The sequence below is a fragment of the Bombina bombina genome, chromosome 11 (genome assembly GCF_027579735.1).
Source record: "Bombina bombina isolate aBomBom1 chromosome 11, aBomBom1.pri, whole genome shotgun sequence".
In the NCBI taxonomy this organism is placed as follows: domain Eukaryota; kingdom Metazoa; phylum Chordata; class Amphibia; order Anura; family Bombinatoridae; genus Bombina; species Bombina bombina.
Genome location: NC_069509.1, coordinates 161,361,847 through 161,380,661, shown reverse-complemented (window position 1 = coordinate 161,380,661; position 18,815 = coordinate 161,361,847). Strand labels below are relative to the sequence as shown.

The 18,815-nt window shown below is 39.8% G+C and overlaps 1 protein-coding gene across 1 annotated transcript in view; it reads right to left on the bottom strand.

Annotated features, from left to right (window-relative positions):
* Positions 1 to 4,983: 4,983 nt before the first annotated feature.
* Positions 4,984 to 18,815, bottom strand: part of MARF1 (meiosis regulator and mRNA stability factor 1) — a 173,273-nt gene continuing 159,441 nt past the window's right edge. Inside the window, exons 25-26 of the mRNA XM_053694533.1 lie at positions 17,793 to 17,954; positions 4,984 to 7,328 (exon numbers count right to left, since the gene is read on the bottom strand). Coding sequence (XP_053550508.1) covers positions 7,108 to 7,328; positions 17,793 to 17,954 — 383 coding nt within the window. The 3' untranslated portion in view covers positions 4,984 to 7,107. The remainder of the gene's footprint in view (positions 7,329 to 17,792; positions 17,955 to 18,815) is intronic.

The window sequence follows — 18,815 nt, the reverse complement described above, 5'->3', positions numbered from 1 at the left end:
TGCCTGTATTAAGGTATCAATAACTGACTCAGAGAAGCCACGCTTTGATAGAATCAAGCGTTCAATCTCCATGCAGTCAGCCTCAGAGAAATTAGATTTGGATGTTTGAAAGGACCTTGTATTAGAAGGTCCTGCCTCAGAGGTAGAAACCACGGTGGACAGGACGACATGTCCACTAGGTCTGCATACCAGGTCCTGCGTGGCCACGCAGGCGCTATCAGAATCACTGATGCTCTCTCCTGTTTGATCTTGGCAATCAGTCGAGGAAGCATCGGAAATGGTGGAAACACATAAGCCATGTTGAAGACCCAAGGGGCTGTCAGAGCATCTATCAGCGCCGCTCCCGGGTCCCTGGACCTGGATCCGTAACAAGGAAGCTTGGCGTTCTGGCGAGACGCCATGAGATCAAGATCTGGTTTGCCCCAACGATGAATCAGTTGAGCAAAGACCTCCGGATGAAGTTCCCACTCCCCCGGATGAAAGGTCTGGCGACTTAGAAAATCCGCCTCCCAGTTCTCCACGCCTGGGATGTAGATCGCTGACAGGTGGCAAGAGTGAGACTCTGCCCAGCGAATTATCTTTGAGACTTCCAACATCGCTAGGGAACTCCTGGTTCCCCCTTGATGGTTGATGTAAGCCACAGTCGTGATGTTGTCCGACTGAAATCTGATGAACCTCAGTGTTGCTAACTGAGGCCAAGCTAGAAGAGCATTGAGTATTGCTCTCAACTCCAGAATATTTATTGGGAGGAGTTTCTCCTCCTGAGTCCATAATCCCTGAGCCTTCAGGGAGTTCCAGACTGCGCCCCAACCTAGAAGGCTGGCATCTGTTGTTACAATTGTCCAATCTGGCCTGCGAAAGGTCATACCCTTGGACAGATGGAGACGAGAAAGCCACCAAAGAAGAGAATCTCTGGTCTCTTAGTCCAGATTTAGCTGAGGGGACAAATCTGAGTAATCCCCATTCCACTGACTTAGCATGCATAATTGCAGCGGTCTGAGATGCAGGCGCGCAAATGGCACTATGTCCATTGCCGCTACCATTAAGCCGATTACTTCCATGCACTGAGCCACTGACGGGCATGGAATGGAATGAAGGACACGGCAAGCATTTAGAAGCTTTGATAACCTGGACGCCGTCAGGTAAATTTTCATCTCTACAGAATCTATAAGAGTCCCTAGAAAGGAGACTCTTGTGAGTGGTGATAGAGAACTCTTTTCCACGTTCACTTTCCACCCATGCGACCTCAGAAATGCCAGAACTATCTCTGTATGAGACTTGGCCATTTGAAAGCTTGACGCCTGTATCAGGATGTCGTCTAGATACGGAGCCACCGCTATGCCTTGTGGTCTTAGAACCGCCAGAAGTGAGCCCAGAACCTTTGCAAAGATTCTCGGGGCCGTAGCCAACCCGAAGGGAAGAGCTACAAACTGGTAATGCCTGTCTAGAAAGGCAAATCTTAGGTACCGATAATGATCTTTGTGAATCGGTATGTGAAGGTAGGCATCCTTTAAGTCTACCGTGGTCATGTATTGACCCTCTTGGATCATGGGTAGGATGGTTCGAATAGTTTCCATTTTGAATGATGGAACTCTTAGGAATTTGTTTAAGATTTTTAGGTCCAAGATTGGTCTGAAGGTTCCCTCTTTCTTGGGAACCACAAACAGATTTGAGTAAAAACCTTGCCCTTGTTCCGTCCGCGGAACTAGGTGGATCACCCCCATTACTAAGAGGTCTTGCACACAGCGTAGAAATGCCTCTTTCTTTATTTGGTTTGCTGATAACCTTGAAAGATGAAATCTCCCTTGTGGAGGAGATGCTTTGAAGTCCAGAAGATATCCCTGAGATATGATCTCCAACGCCCAGGGATCCTGGACATCTCTTGCCCAAGCCTGGGCGAAGAGAGATAGTCTGCCCCCACTAGATCCGTTTCCGGATAGGGGGCCCTCTCTTCATGCTGTCTTAGGGGCAGAAGTAGGCTTCTGGCCTGCTTGCCCTTGTTCCAGGGCTGGTTAGCTTTCCAGCCCTGTCTGTAACGAGCAACAGGTCCTTCCTGTTTTGGAGAGGAGGAAGTTGATGCTGCTCCTGCCTTGAAGTTACGAAAGGCACGAAAATTAGACTGTTTGGCCTTTGATTTGGCCCTGTCCTGAGGAAGAGTATGACCCTTACCTCCAGTAATGTCAGCAATAATTTCTTTCAAGCCGGGCCCGAATAAGGTCTGTCCTTTGAAAGGAATATTAAGCAATTTAGATTTAGAAGTCACGTCAGCTGACCAGGATTTTAGCCATAGCGCTCTACGCGCCTGGATGGCGAATCCAGAGTTCTTAGCCGTTAGTTTGGTTAAATGTACAACGGCATCAGAAACAAATGCATTAGCTAGCTTAAGTGCTTTAAGCTTGGCCATAATCTCATCCAATGGAGCTGTGCGAATGGCCTCTTCCAGAGACTCAAACCAGAATGCCGCAGCAGCAGTGACAGGCGCAATGCATGCAAGGGGCTGTAAGATAAAACCTTGTTGAACAAACATTTTCTTAAGGTAACCTAATTTTTTATCCATTGGATCCGAAAAAGCACAACTATCCTCCACCGGGATAGTGGTACGTTAAGCTAAAATAGAAACTGCTCCCTCCACCTTAGGGACTGTCTGCCATAAGTCTCGTGTGGTGGCGTCTATTGGGAACATTTTTCTAAATATCGGAGGAGGGGAAAAGGGCACACCGGGTCTATCCCACTCCTTGCTAATAATTTCTGTAAGCCTTTTAGGTATAGGAAAAAAGTCAGTACACACCGGTACCGCAAAGTATCTATCCAACCTACATACTTTCTCTGGAATTGCAACCGTGTTACAATCATTCAGAGCCGCTAATACCTCCCCTAGCAATATGCGGAGGTTCTCAAGCTTAAATTTAAAATTAGAAATCTCTGAATCCGGTCTCCCTGGATCAGATCCGTCACCCACAGAATGAAGCTCTCCGTCCTCATGTTCTGCAAATTGTGACGCAGTACCAGAGCTATCGCGCTTGCCTCTTAATTCAGGCAATTTAGATAATACCTCTGTCATAACAGCAGCCATGTCTTGCAAAGTGATTTGTATGGGCCTCTCTGATGTACTTGGCGCCACAATATCACGCGCCTCCTAAGCGGGAGGCGAAGGTACTGACACGTGAGGAGAGTTAGTCGGCATAACTTCCCCCTCGTTGTCTGGTGATAATTTCTTTAGATATAGATTGACTTTTATTCAAAGTGACATCAATACATCTAGTACACATATTTCTGTGGGGCTCCACATTGGCCTTCAAACATAGTGAACAAACAGATTCATCTGTGTCAGACATGTTTAAACAGACTCGCAATGAGACTAGCAAGCTTGGAAAATCCTTTCAAATAAATTTACAAGCAATATAAAAAACGCTACTGTGCCTTTAAGAAGCACAACAAAATCGTCACAGTTGAAATAACAATGAACCAAATCAGTTATAGCAACCAAATTTTCACAGTAAATGTATTAAGTTAGCAAAGCATTGCACCCACTAGCAAATGGATGATTAACCTCTTAATACCCAAAAACGGATAATCAATTTAACAATTAACGTTTTTATCACAGTCAAACACACTGTCACAGGTCTGCTGTGACTGATTACCTCCCTCAAAATGACTTTTGAAGACCCCTGAGCTCTCTAGAGACGTCCTGGATCAAGGAGGAAGAAGCAGGAAGACTGAAACTGCATTTTTACTGCGCAAAAAAGCGCTAAAATAGGCCCCTCCCACTCCTATTACAACAGTGGGAAACCTCAGTTAACCGTTTCTATTAGAAAAAAACAACAGCCATGTGGAAAATCATGCCCCAAAAGATTTATCACCAAAGTACCTCACAAAAAACGAATAACATGCCAGTAAACGTTTTAAACATACACTTTAAAAGTTAGGTAGTGTTATTAATAAGCCTGCTACCAGTCACTTCTACTGCAGTTAAGGCTTATACAATACTTCAGTATTAATAGTATTTTCTTAGTCAAATTCCATTCCTTAGAAAATTACTTATTGTACATACATTCATCAGCCTGATACCAGTCGCTGCTGCATTTAAGGCTGTACTTACATTACATCGGTATCAGCAGTATTTTCTTAGTCAATTCCATTCCTTAGAAAAATAATTTACTGCACATACCTTGTTTGCAGGATTCCCCACACGCTATTCCCTTTCTGAAAGTTACCCCACTCAATGTGCGAGAACAGCCAGTGGATCTTAGTTACTTCTGCTAAGATCATAGAAAAACGCAGGCAGATTCTTCTCCCAAATACTGCCTGAGAACAAACAGCACACTCCGGTGCCATTTAAAATAAACTTTTGATTGAAGAAATAAACTAAGTATAAAAAACACCACAGACCTCTCACAACGTCCTATCTAGTTGAGTTGCAAGAGAATGACTGGATATGACATGTGAGGGGAGGAGCTATATAGCAGCTCTGCTTGGGTGATCCTCTTGCAACTTCCTGTTGGGAAGGAGATATAATCCCATAAGTAATGGATGACCCGTGGACTGAATACACTTAACAAGAGAAAAGTGTATTATAACTGTTGGTTATGCAAAACTGGGGAATGGGTAATAAAGGGATTATCTATCTTTTTAAACAACAACTAAAAACAATCTGGTGTTGACTCTCGTTTTAATGGAAGTAAATTGGAAAGTGGTTTAAAGTTGCATGCTCTGACTCATGAAGTTAATTTTTCACTTGAGTGTCCATTTAAATAAGTCACTGCACCTCAGATTCTTCATTACAACAGGAACATGTTCTTCATATTACTTTCCATGTTACGAACACACTGTGGGGGCAATATATATCTCATACATACACACTTACATAAAACCACCTCTGCAACTTGATTAAACATTTAATTAGACTGTGTTTTAGGCCTTTAATAAGGTTCTTGAAACATTAAAAAAAACAAAAAATGACAGCACTACAATGACAAAACTAAATATGCTTGCAAGTAAATTTTATTGACACACAAGGGTTTGGTCCCAAAACACAGATAACAGCATTTGAGACGTTAAATGAAGAAACAGTGCATTAGTTCTAGCCTTGATACATCCAAGGCTTCCACAAAGTGGTGGTACATTAACATTTATTTATTCTACAAAATTAAAGCTTTAATTTTCAAAATAAGTTTTTAAATCTGCCCCAAAATTAATTATTGTATCCACAAGTTAAAAAAAATTGTCTTTTTGCATTATGTAAGCCATCATCCACACCTGACAAGTAAATGTCAGCTTATGCTCATATGAGCAAGTTACAAATAAATTATTTGGAGGACAAAAAGTAAAAAATATCTGTATCCTATCACAAGTATAACCTCTATGCTTCAAAGTGCAGACTTTGATAACATTGTACAACTAAAGAATATAAAAGTATTTCAGGTGACTTGTAGTTTGTTGCATGCCATGAAAACAAAAAAATGTTTACTTTTCTTGCACAGTACTCGTGATTTTGTGTTCACCTTACAAAAATAAATCCATGCATAGGGTTAACAATGTGTTCACACACACAAAAAAATTGTATGTTTTTTTTTCTCTTAAAATCATTCTAAAACAAATTTACCTGAACTTTATTTTATGAAATGCCACCATGTTTGTAGAGGAAATGCCTTCGGTACAGACTAGAGCATTCAGTTGTGCAGAATATTTCTCTTGTCTACACAGTAGCTACAACTTTCAATATAAATCGGCCACATTAAAAGATTCTTGTGCAAAATCCAAGTGGTAAAATAACTACTTATAGCCATTACGTAAAAACATTATTTTTATGGCTATACAATCAAAGTCCTCTTATCTTTCAAGCATATTGCAAAAGAACCCAACAAATCAACGTAGAACCTAAGGAGGTTCTACATGAAACCACCTGCCTGGCAAATACAATCCATTGTAAAAGCCAGGGTAACCCAGAAGGAGCAGCTGACCTTCCGTCACAATTTCAAGTCAGTAAACCAAACATAAAAAGGTAAGTTCACTGGTTTTTACCCAAGAGTCAACTGTGGTCTTTTTCCACCCAAAAAGCCATCTTGACACCTCAAACACATCAGCTTCCAAAACTCAAGGAACATAGTTCTGAATAAAAACATTTTACAGATAGATTAAAAGACAAAGTATGCCAGCCCACCAAAAGCTTTCCCCTGTTTAGTAAACTCTTAAAAAGGTTAAGTAGGTCAACCTTGGCATTTCCATTTGTAGATGAGCCCTTTTTTTCACTGGACATGGAAACATCTACTGAAGCTCACTGCACTACAACACTATGGCTGCACAATCCATAATTTATGCATTTCAATGCATATTACTGTATATAAAGTCAGGAAACTTTCACTGAGTGAAAACGTATTCTCCCAAAACAGTCTTTGTTGTCTAAACAATGCATTTTACTTTTCAAACCCAACTATTGAGCAGGAACAAAACCTAAAAAGGGATGTGGTGTCATACCCCTGAACTTAATTATACAGCCCTTCAGTTGAAACGAAAAAAAAAAGTACTTAAAACTGGGCAATAAAACCCACAATCATTCATTAATCTATACAGGAAAATGATCCACAGTTCTTACAAGTCACCTGAAATAGTACTAGCATAAAAAATAAACCTGTACAAGCAAAATATTATAAATGCATATACGTAATAACCTTTTTTCCCTTAGAATGGTACAATCACAGCGAGATATTAAATTTCCAGCAGTGCCAAAATAAAAACAGAAGTGTCACTTCGATAAAACAGGATTGTCCTCACAAACACAAGTTCATTACCCAAGGGAATTAGGGGTTAAAAAACGGACATGCCTTGAATAAAGGTCATGCTTTTGGTGTAACACTGCTCGAAATGAGGTCTATGTAATTGATCATAAACACACTCTACTAATAGGGGATTACAACACTGATGAGGCTTCGAGGAAATAAAACCGAACTTGTTAGAACTAAGTTGCCAAAAGCCGTAAAATGTTGGGACCATTAATAACAATAATATTTCAAATAGAAAGGGAATTGCTTCATAGAAGCTAGGCTTTTGCCGATATCTGTCATTTGCACTTGTTTAGATATTTTTTAACTTTACTGATGGAAATCATATTTAAAGCTTTGTTATGGGTGCAAATGAGAAGTTTGCTGCCAGTTTAACACGGTTTCGGTTTTGTTTCCTAACTGGGCTTTCCATTAAATCCTTTGTGGGCTTGGTTTCTAGTGGCTCTTCAAGGGGTTCAATAGCCTGGTCTAAGCCACACGTAAAGTCACAAGTGGGTGCCCCATTGGAGAAAGAAAAGTTCTTGATGTCTTCTGCTAAATGCACCAGGCCTATAAAAAGTGCGGGGAAAAAAAAAAAAAAAAAAACATATTACAATGGATCAGTCAAAATACAAACAGAAGACGACCAATGCCCTAACCATGAAGGAAGCAAATTATAAACACCATTCTAATGAAATATCGCATCATAGGATCGTAGAAATTCTCAATGATTCTAACAGCAATTAGTAATCTTGTGACAGAAAAAGAAATGTGGCATGTTGCATACCCGGCTCTTAAATAAAACTAATTATGTTGACTAAAAAAAGACCGAGGAAATGAATTCAAACATTCTAATTTACTTCTATTGTAAAATGTTCTATGTTCACTTCGTATCTTGTCAAAAATTAGGGATGTAAGCTCAGGAGTGTGCACATGTCTGGAGCACTATACGGTAGCAGCTTTGCAAGAGCACCATTTCCTGCCATGTAGTGTTCCAGAAGCCTACCTATCTCTTCCACAAAGAATACTATGGAAATGAAGTAAATTTGATAATAGTAAAGTGGTAACTTTTTAAAAATTGTTAGGAACATTTCTGGGTTCCTTATCCCTTAAAGAAATGTTCTGTGAAGTTTTAACTTTGAGGCAAAAGCAACTGACCACACTTCTGTCAACTCTTTCCATCCAGTGCTACCCATTTACCAGTCAGAGGCTGGATTGTTGCAGGTGCATTAAGAAAGTGCATGTGCAGAATGACACGTGTGACATCAGCCCAAGTCAGTCGTAACGGAAGTGGCCAAGGCGGGCAACTGGACATACGAACCAGATCCGCATACCAAAACCTATGTGGCCCTGCTGGAGCCACCAGCAACACAAAAGACTGTTCCATGAGGATTTTGGAGATCATTCTTGGAAGGAGAACTAGAGGCGGGAAGATGTAAGCAGGATGATAACACCAAGGAAGTGTCAGCGCATCCACTGCTTCCGCCTGAACATCCCTGGACAGGTATCTGGTTAGTTTCTTGTTTATATGAGAGGCCATGAGATCTATCTCTGGAAGCCCCCACATCTGAACAATCTGAGAAAACATCTGGATGGAGAGACCACTCCCCTGGATGTAAAGTCTGGCGGCTGAGATAATCCGCCTCCCAATTGTCTACACCTGGGATATGCACCACAGAAATTAGACAGGAGCTGGATTCCGCCAAGGCAAGTATCTGAGATACTTCTTTCATAGCTTGGGGACTGTGAGTCCCACCCTGATGATTGACATAAGCCACAGTTGTGATGTCTGTCTGAAAACAAATGAACGGTTCTCTCTTTAGCAGAGGCCAGAACTGAAGAGCCCTGAAAATTGCACGGAGTTCAAAAATATTTATTGGTAATCTCGCCTCTTGAGATTTCCAAACCCCTTGTGCTGTCAGAGATCCCCAAACAGTTCCCCAAAGTGAAAGACTCGCATCTGTTGAGATCACAGTCCAGGTTGGGCGAACAAAAGAAGCCCCTTGAACCAAAAGATGGTGATCTATCCACCATGTCAGAGAGTGTCGTACATTGGGATTCAAGGATATTAATTGTGATATCTTTGTATAATCCCTGCACCATTGATTCAGCATACAAAGCTGTAGGGGTCTCATGTGAAAACGAGCAAAGGGGATTGCATCCGATGCTGCAGTCATGAGACCTAAAACTTCCATGCACATAGCCACTGAAGGGAATGACTGAGACTGAAGGTGCCGGCAGGCTGCAACCAATTTTAAACGTCTCTTGTCTGTTAGAGACAGAGTCATGGACACTGAATCTATCTGGAAGCCTAAAAAGGTGACCCTTGTCTGAGGAATTAAGAAACTTTTTGGTCAATTGATCCTCCAACCATGTTTCCGAAGAAACAACACTAGTTGATTTGTGTGAGATTCTGCAATATGTAAAGACTGAGCAAGTACCAAGATATCGTCCAAATAAGGAAACACAGCAATACCCTGTTCTCCAATTACAGATAGTAGGGCACCAAGAATCTTTGAAAAGATTCTTGGAGCTGTTGCTAGGCCAAATAGAAGAGCAACAAATTGGTAATGCTTGTCTAGAAAAGAGAATCTCAGAAACAAAGTGTTCTGGATGAATCGGAATATGAAGGTATGCATCCTGCAAGTCTATTGTGGACATATAATGTCCTCGCTGAACAAAAGGCAGAATAGTCCTTTATAGTCACCATCTTGAAAGTTGGTACTCTTACATAACGATTCAAAATGTTTAGATCCAGAACAGGTCTGAATAAATTTTCTCTCTTTGGTACAATGAATAGGTTTGAATAAAACCCCAAACCTTGTTCCTGAGGAGGAACTGGCATGATTACCCCTGAAGACTCCAGGTCTGAAACACACTTCAGAAAAGCCTGAGCTTTTACTGGATTTACAGGGATGCGTGAGAGAAAAAAAATCTCACGGGAGGTCTTACTCTGAATCCTATTCGATACCCTTGAGAGACAATGCTCTGAATCCAACGATTTTGGACAGAATTTATCCAAAAATCCTTGAAAAACCTTAATCTGCCCCCTACCAGCTGAGCTGGCATGAGGGCCGCACCTTCATGCGGATTTAGGGGCTGACTTTGGTTTCCTAAATGGCTTGGATTTATTCCAATTTGAGGAAGGCTTCCAATTGGAAGCAGATTCCTTGGGGGGAGGATTGAGTTTTTGTTCCTTATTCTGATGAAAGGAACGAAAACGGTTAGAAGCCTTAGATTTACCCTTAGGTTTTTTTATCCTGAGGCAAAAAAAGTCCTTTTCCCCCAGTGATAGTTGAAATAATAGAATCCAACTGAGAACCAAATAAATTATTACCTTGGAAAGAAAGAGATAGTAATCTAGATTTAGATGTCATATCAGCATTCCAAGATTTAAGCCACAAAGCCCTTCTAGCTAAAACAGCTAAAGACATGGATCTAACATCAATTTTGATAATATAAAAAATGGCATCACAAATAAAATGATTAGCATGTTGCAGTAAGCGAACAACGCTAGATATGTCAGAATCCAATTCGTGCTGCGCTAAATTTTCCAACCAGAAAGTTGATGCAGCCGCAACATCAGCCAAAGAAATTGCAGGTCTGAGAAGATGACCTGAAAATAAATAGGCCTTCCTTAGATAAGATTGAAGCTTCCTATCTAAAGGATCCTTAAAGGAAGTGCTATCTTCCATAGGAATAGTGGTACGTTTAGCAAGAGTAGAAATAGCCCCATCAACTTTGGGGATCTTTTCCCAAAACTCTATAGATTTTGCTGGTAAAGGATACAATCTCTTAAACCTTGAAGAAGGAATAAAGGAAGTACCTGGCGTATTCCATTCCCTAGAAATCATATCAGAAATAGCCTCAGGAATGGGAAAAACCCCTGAGGAAACCACAGGAGGTTTAAAAACAGCATTTAAACGTTTATTAGACTGAACGTCAATATGACTGGTTACCTCAATATCCAAAGTAATTAACACTTCTTTTAATAAAGAACGCATATAATCTATTTTAAATAAATAAGTAGATTTGTCAGTGTCAATGTCTGAGGAAGGATCTTCTGTTTCAGATAGATCCTCATCAGAAGAGGATGAATTATGTTGTTGGTCATTTGAAATTTCATCAGCTAAATGAGAAGTTTTAAAAAAGACCTTTTACGTTTATTAGAAGGTGGAAATGCAGACAAAGCCTTGAATCAGAAACAAATTCTTTAAAATTTACAGGTATATCATGAACATTAGAAGTTGAAGGAACTGCAACTGGCAATGTACTATTACTGATAGAAACACTATCTGCATGTAAATGTTTATCATGACAACTATTACAAATGACAATCGGTGGAATAATTTCTACAATTTTACAACTTTACAACAAATGCACTTAGCATTGATAGAACCGATGTCAGGCAGCAATGTTCCAGCAGAAACTTCTGAGGCAGGATCAGATTGGGACATCTTGCACAATGTAAGAGAAAAAACAACATATAAAGCAAAATTATCTATTTCCTTATATGACAGTTTCAGGAATGGGAAAAAAGTAATAGCATAGGCCTCAAAGCAAAAAGCAAGAGGCAAACAAACAAGGGGTATTGAAATAATGAAAAGTTTGGCGCCAAGTATGACGCACAACGTAACGTAAACTCTTTTTTGGCGCCAAAAATTACCGGAAATGACACTTGCGTCACTGACGCAGCCGTGTGAAAGATCTCAGCGTCACGTATAACACCGGAAATGACGAAGTTGCGTCATAAACATACTTTTTCGCACCAAAATAATGACGCAATAAAGTTTAGCATTTGACGCACCCGCAGGCCTAATACCCACAATTGCAAGAAGTAGTGAAAAAAAAAAAAAGACTAAACCCCAGGTAAGAAATACATTTCTTAAAAATGTTTGCATTCCCAAATATGAAACTGACAGCCTGCAGAAGGAAATACATGAACCTGACTCATGGCAAATATAAGTACAATACATATATTTAGAACTTTATATAAATGCATAAAGTGCCAAACCATAGCTGACAGTGTCTTAAGTAATGAAAACATACTTACCAAAAGACACCCATCCATATATAGCAGATAGCCAAACCAGTACTAAAACGGTTATTAGTAGAGGTAATGGTAAATTGAGAGTACATCGTCGATCTGAAAAGGGAGGTAGGAGATGAATCTCTACGACCGATAAGAGAACCTATGAAATAGACCCCCGTTAGGGAAATCATCGTATTCAAATTAGTGATACTCCCTTCACGTCCCTCTGACATTCGCTGTACTCTGAGAGAAATCTGGCTTCAACAATGCTGAGAAGCGCATATCAACGTAGAAATCTTAGCACAAACTTAATTCACCACCTCCATAGGAGGCAAAGTTTGTAAAACTGAATTGTGGGTGTGGTGAGGGGTGTATTTATAGGCATTTTGAGGTTTGGGAAACTTTGCCCCTCCTGGTAGGATTGTATATTCCATATGTCACTAGCTCACGTACTCTTGCCAATTACATGAAAGAAATATAAGCAGGTTGATAACACCAAGGAAGTGTCAACGCATCCACTGCTTCTGCCTGAGGATCCCTAGACCTGAACCGGTACCTGGGAAGTTCCTTGTTTAGATGAGAAGCCATCAGAACTATTTCTGAAAGACCCCACATCTGAACAACCTGAGAAAACACATCTGGATGGAGGGACTACTCAGTTGGATGTAAAATCTGATGGTTGAAATAATCCGCTTCCCAAATGTCTATACCTGGGATATGAACCACAGAAATTAGACAGGAGCTGGAATTCACCCAAGCAAGTATCCGGGATACTTCTATCATAGCTTAAGGACTATGAGTCCCATCCTGATGATTGACAAATGCCACAGTTGTGATATTGTCTGTCTGAAAACAAATGAATGGTTCTCTCCAACAGAGGCCGAATCTGAAGAGCCCTGAAAATCACAACTGAGTTCCAAAATATTGATTGGTAATCTCGCCTCTTGAGATTTCCAAACCCCTTGTGCTGTGAGAGATCCATAAACAGCTCCCCAACCTGAAAGACTTGCATCTGTTGAGATCACAGTTCAGGTTGGATGAACCAAAGAGGCCCCTATAACTATACAATGGTGATTTAACCACCAAGTCAGATATAGTCGAACATTGGGATTTAAGGATATAAATTGTGATATCCTTGAAAAAACCCTGCACCATTGGTTCAGCACACAAAGCTGGAGAAGTCTCATATGAAAACAAGCAAAAGGGGATTGCGTCCAATGCTGCAGTCATGAGACCTAAAACTTACATGCACATAGCTACTGAAGGGAATGACTGAGACTGAAGGTTCCGACAGGCTGCAACCAATTCAAAACGTCTTTTGTCTGTTAGAGACAGAGTCATGGACACTGAATCTATCTGGAAACCTAAAAAAGTGACCATTGTCTGAGGAATCAAAGAACTTTTTAGTAAATTGATCCTCCAACCATGTTTTCGAAGAAACAACACTAGTTGATTTGTGTAAGATTCTGCAGAATATAAAGACTGAGCTAATACCAAGAAATTGTCCAAAAAAGGAAACACAGCAATATCCCGCTCACTGATTACAGAGAGTAGGGCACTAAGAAACTTAGAAAAAGATTCTTAGAGCTGTCGCTAGGCCAAAAGAGCGACAAATTGGTAAAGCTTGTCTAGAAAAGAGAATCTCAGAAACTGAAAATGAACTGGATGAATCAGAATATGAAGATATGCACCCTGTAAGTCTATGGTGGACATATAATGAATGCCCTTACTGAACAAAAAGACAGAATAGTCCTTATAATCACCATTTTTAAATTTGGTACTCTTACATAATGATTCAAAACATTTTCAGATCCAGAACTGGCCTGAATGAATTTTCTTTCTTTGGGACAATGAATAGATTTGAATAAAACCCCAAACCCTGTTCCTGAAACGGAACTGGCATGATTACCCCTGAAACTCCAGGTCTGAAACACACTTCAGGAAAGCCTGAGCATTTATTGGATTTGCTGGAATGCGTGAGAAAATATATTCACAGGAGGTCTTACTCTGAATCCTATTCGGTATCCCTGAGAAATCTAAATCTGCCCCCTACCAGCTGAGCTGGAATGAGGGCCGCACCTACATGCAGACTTAGGCCCTGGCTTTGGTTCCTTAAAAGGCTTGGATTTAATCCAATTTGAAGAAAATTTCCAATTGGAAACAGATTCCTTGGGGGAAGGAATAGGTTTCGGTTCCTTATTTAGTCGAAAGGAACGAAAACAGTTAGAAGCTTTAGATTTACCCTTAAGTCTGATCCTAAGGCAAAAAACTCCCTTCCCCCAGTGACAGTTGAGATAATCAAATTCAACTGAGAACCAAATAACTTATTACCTTGGAAAGAAAGAGATAGCAATCTGGACTTAGAAGTCATGTCAGAATTCCAAGATTTAAGCCACAGAGCTCTTCTAGCTAAAATAGCTAAAGACATAGATTAAACATCAATAATCATCATTTGATGAAAAAAATGGCATCACAAATAAACAGATTAGCATGTTGAAGCAAGTGAACAATGCTAGACAAATCATACAATTCTTGTTGCGCTAATTTTCCAAACAAAACGTTGATGCAGCTGCAACATCAGCCAAAGATAATGAAGGCCTGAGAAGATGACCCTAATATAAAAAGGCTTTCTTTAGATTAGATTCAAGTTTCCTATCTAAAGGATCTTAAAAAAGAAGTACTATCTTCCATAGGAATAGTAGTACGCTAAGCAAGAGTAGAGATAGCCCCATCAACTTTGGGGATCTTTTCCCAAAACTCCAATGTAACTTCTGGCAAAGGATACAATTCTTTTTTAAAAAACCTTTAAAGAAGGAATAAAAGTACCAGGCCTATTCCATTCCTTAGAAATCATAACTGAAATAACATCAGGAACTGGAAAAACATCTGGAATAACCACAGGAGGTTTATAAAGAGAATTTAAACGTTTACTAGTTTTAATATAGAGGACTAGTCTCCTCAATATCCAATATAATCAACACTTTGAACGAATATACTCTATTTTAAACAAATAAGTAGATTTATCAGTGTCAATATCTGAGGAAGGATCTTCTGAATCAGATAGATCCTCAGAGAAGGCTAATTCAGTATGTTGTCGGTCATTTGAAATTTCAACTTTATGAGAAGTTTTAACCCCTTAAGGACCAGCGACGTACCCTGTATGTCGCTGGCCTATTTTTTGGGACTTGATTGTTTTATAGCACGATCTTGCCACCAGAGTTGAGACTGCTCTATTCCACAAAGCCTGCTGGAGGGAGTGCATTAATAGTGTGTTCTTGCTAGACTTGTGCTATTATGTCCTGAAAAAACCCTTAACGACCAGTGACATACAGGGTACATTGTGGTCATTAAGGGGTTAAAAGACCTTTACATTTATTAGAAGGCGGGATGGCAGACAAAGCCTTCTGAATAGAATCAGCAATAAATTCTTATAAATTCACAGATATATCTTGTACATTAGAAGTTAAAGGAACAGCAACAGGCAATGTACTATTACTGATGGACACATTCTCTGCATGTAAAAGCTTATCATGACAACTTATTACAAACCACAGCTGGAGATATAATCTCCACAAGATTACAACAAATGTACTTAGCTTTGGTCGAACTGTTATCAGGCAGCAGGGTTCCAACAGTGGTTTCTGAGACAGGATCAGATTGAGACATCTTGCAAATGAAAGAAAAAAAAAACAAAGCAAAATTATCAATTTCCTTATATGGCAGTTATAGGAATGGGAAAAAAATGCAAACAGCATAGCCCTCTGATAGAGAAAAAGGCAAGAGGCATATAAGAATGGGGTTTAAAATACTGAAAATATTTGGCGCCAAGTATGACGCACAAACAGAAAAATTGTTGGCGCTAACATCCGGAAATGACACTCGCGTCATTGAAGACGCAACCTTGTGAAATGACGAATTTGAATCATCCAACGTAACTTTGCACCAAAAGAATCCCGCGCCAAGAATGACGCTATACTTTGGCATTTTGCGCCCTTGAGAGCCTAATTCTGCCCGCGAATTTAAAATGACAGTCAATTGAAAAAAAGACTATACCCCAGGTAAGAAAAATGTTGTCCTAAAAAAATGCATTTCACAGATATGAAACTGAAAGTCTACAAAAAGGAAATATACTGAAAACCTGACTCATGGCAAATATAAGTACAATACAAATATTTAGAACTTTATATAAATGCATAAAGTGCCAAACCATAGCTGGGGTGTCTTAAGTAATAAAAAACATACTTACCAAAAAAGACACCCATCTACATATAGTAGATAGCCAAACCAGTACTGAAACGGTTATCAGTAGAGGAAATGGAATATGAGAGTATATCGTCGATCTGAAAAGGGAGGTAAGAGATGAATCTCTACGACCGATAACCGAGAACCTATGAAATAGATCCCCGTGAGGAAAACCATTGCATTCAATAGGTGATACTCCCTTCACATCCCTCTGACATTCACTGCACTCCGAGAGGAAATCGGGCTTCAAAATGCTGAGAAGCGCATGTCAACATTGAAATCTGCTCCCTACCAGAGATACTTGACTGGGGGGGCTAACTTCATGCTCACTTAGAAGCAGAGGTGGAACTTTTGGACTGCTTGGACATGTGCCAATTGGCACCAGGCTTACCAGAGCCACTTTGATTTGGAAAAGAGGCAGCTGATTGTTTCTCCTTGTTCTGACCAAAGGAACGAAATTAACCAAAATAAGTTTTAAAATGTACCCTTAAACTTATCTTGTGGAAGAAACTCTTACCACAAGTAGCTGCTGAAATGATATTGTCCAGTTAAGCTCCAAAGAGGTCTAATTACCTTAAAAGGGAATGGAAAGCAATTTATTAGAAACTCGTCAGCAGACCATGATTTAAGCTGTAAAACATGTCTGGCAACAACGGAAAGACACGCTATTCTTGATATTAGAATTAGCTCTTAAGAGTATCTACAAAAGCATTAGCACATTTAAGAATCTCTTAAATCTCCATCAGACTCATTCAGAACCTGAATAGAGATTTTCTAACCATTTAGAGATAACAGCTGATAAATCAGCAACAGCAGGTTTAAAGATATAACAATAATGGAGATAAGATTTTCTTAGAGGACTCATGCTTCCTTATCTAATACACATAAAATATAAAAGAATCAAAAATAAAAAGCACACCTACATCAACCTGTGATGTAGACACGCTTACCACAACACGCGTACATACATGGTCAAAATGCTACAAAATTGGTGCAAAAAAGAAACGCCGAATAGAATAAAGAATGATGCACTTTCCCTTCAACTCCAAATAGAAGTATATGCGCTGCAGGCGCTAGCACTACCAACCTGGCCAAGGGCATTCCTGATTGATTCCATTTATCAACAGCCGCCCACTTAAAACAAACTTACATCAAAAACGTAATCTAGTACTGAGAATGTTATCAGTTGTAGGTTTAAGTATGTCCTGGAGGAAGAATAAAAGACAAATAAGTGCAAAAGAAGTTTCCTGTACTAAATGTCAGAAGAATATCTTTATCCTTTGAAATAAAAAAAGATAAAAATAAGTCATATTTAGACTGAGTATTAGGATTTAAGCCAAGTCAGTACTGAAGAGGGGAAATCCAGGGACCTAAAATAAATAAACTTGCACATCTTCATTCTTCACCTGCCTCCAGCGGAGGCAAAGACAAGCTGATTTCTTTAGAAGTGGGAGGGTTTATATAGAGCTCTGAGGTTTGGGAATTTTTGCCTCCTACCAGTTGCGGGAAAGGCAATTCCCAGGAGTAATGGATTGTGGACTCATCACCTATATGAAAAAGATGAAAAATTGCCATGAGTTTTTTACCCCTTTGCCCGGATTTTGACACCCAAGTAGAGAATCAGTGCTACAGAAGCACAGCTCAGCTTCAAAATGTGGTTTACCTCTTGGGCTAGCAAAGATAGCTGCCTATTAACCAATAACACAAATAAGTAAAATCTGTATCTGTAATATTGCTGTATAAAAATGACAGGAACACACCCGAAGCATAAGATTGTTCTTCAAACTGAATGAGGTCAGCAGACTCCTGGACCACAGGATCAGGGTGCAGCTGCGGGGACGGGAGGCAGGAAGGAACTGGTGCACACAGGAGGTCAACAGGAGATGTGAGGCACAGCAGCTCCTTATCCATTTGGTGACAAACTGAAAAATAAATGTAACCAATATTTAAAAAAAATATTTTTTAAAAAAAATTGGCGGTTGTTTATAGATTACACAAGACAAAAAAGGAAATTTATGCTTACCTGATAAATTTATTTCTTTTTTGATACGATGAGTCCACGGATTTCATCCTTACTTGTGGGATATCGCCTCCTGGTCAGCAGGAGGATGCAAAGAGCACCACAGCAGAGCTGTATAAATAGCAAAATTTGGAAAAAGTGTGAAGAGAGGACCAAGTTGCAGCCTTGCAAATCTGTTCAACAGAAGCATCATTTTTGAATGCCCATGAGAAAGCCACAGCCCTAGTGGAATGAGCGGTAACCCTCTCAGGAGGGTGCTGCCCAGCAGTCTCATTTGCAAGACGTATGATACTCTTCATCCACAAATAAAGAAGCCGTAGCTTTCTGACACTTACGTCTGCCAGAAATAAAACTACAAACAAAGAAGAGGACTGACGAAAGTCCTTAGTCGCCTGAAGATAAAACTTGAGAACCCGAACCACATCTAAAATTGTGAAGAAGTCTCTCCTTCTGGGAAGAAGGATTAGAACACAAGGAAGGAACAACAATTTCTTGGTTAATGTTCCTATCCGAAACGACTTTAGGAAGAAAACCTGATTTTGTTCTAAACACTACCTTATCTGAGTGGAAAATAAGGTATGGATATTCGCATTGTAGCGCCGAGAGTTATGAGACTTCTCGCACAGAAGAAATAGCAACCAGAAAAATTACTTTCCAAGATAGCAACTTGATATCTAAGGATTGCTTAGGCTCAAACGGAACCCCTTGAAGAAATGAGAACTAGAATAAGACTCCATGGAGGTGTAACTGGTTTGAACACAGG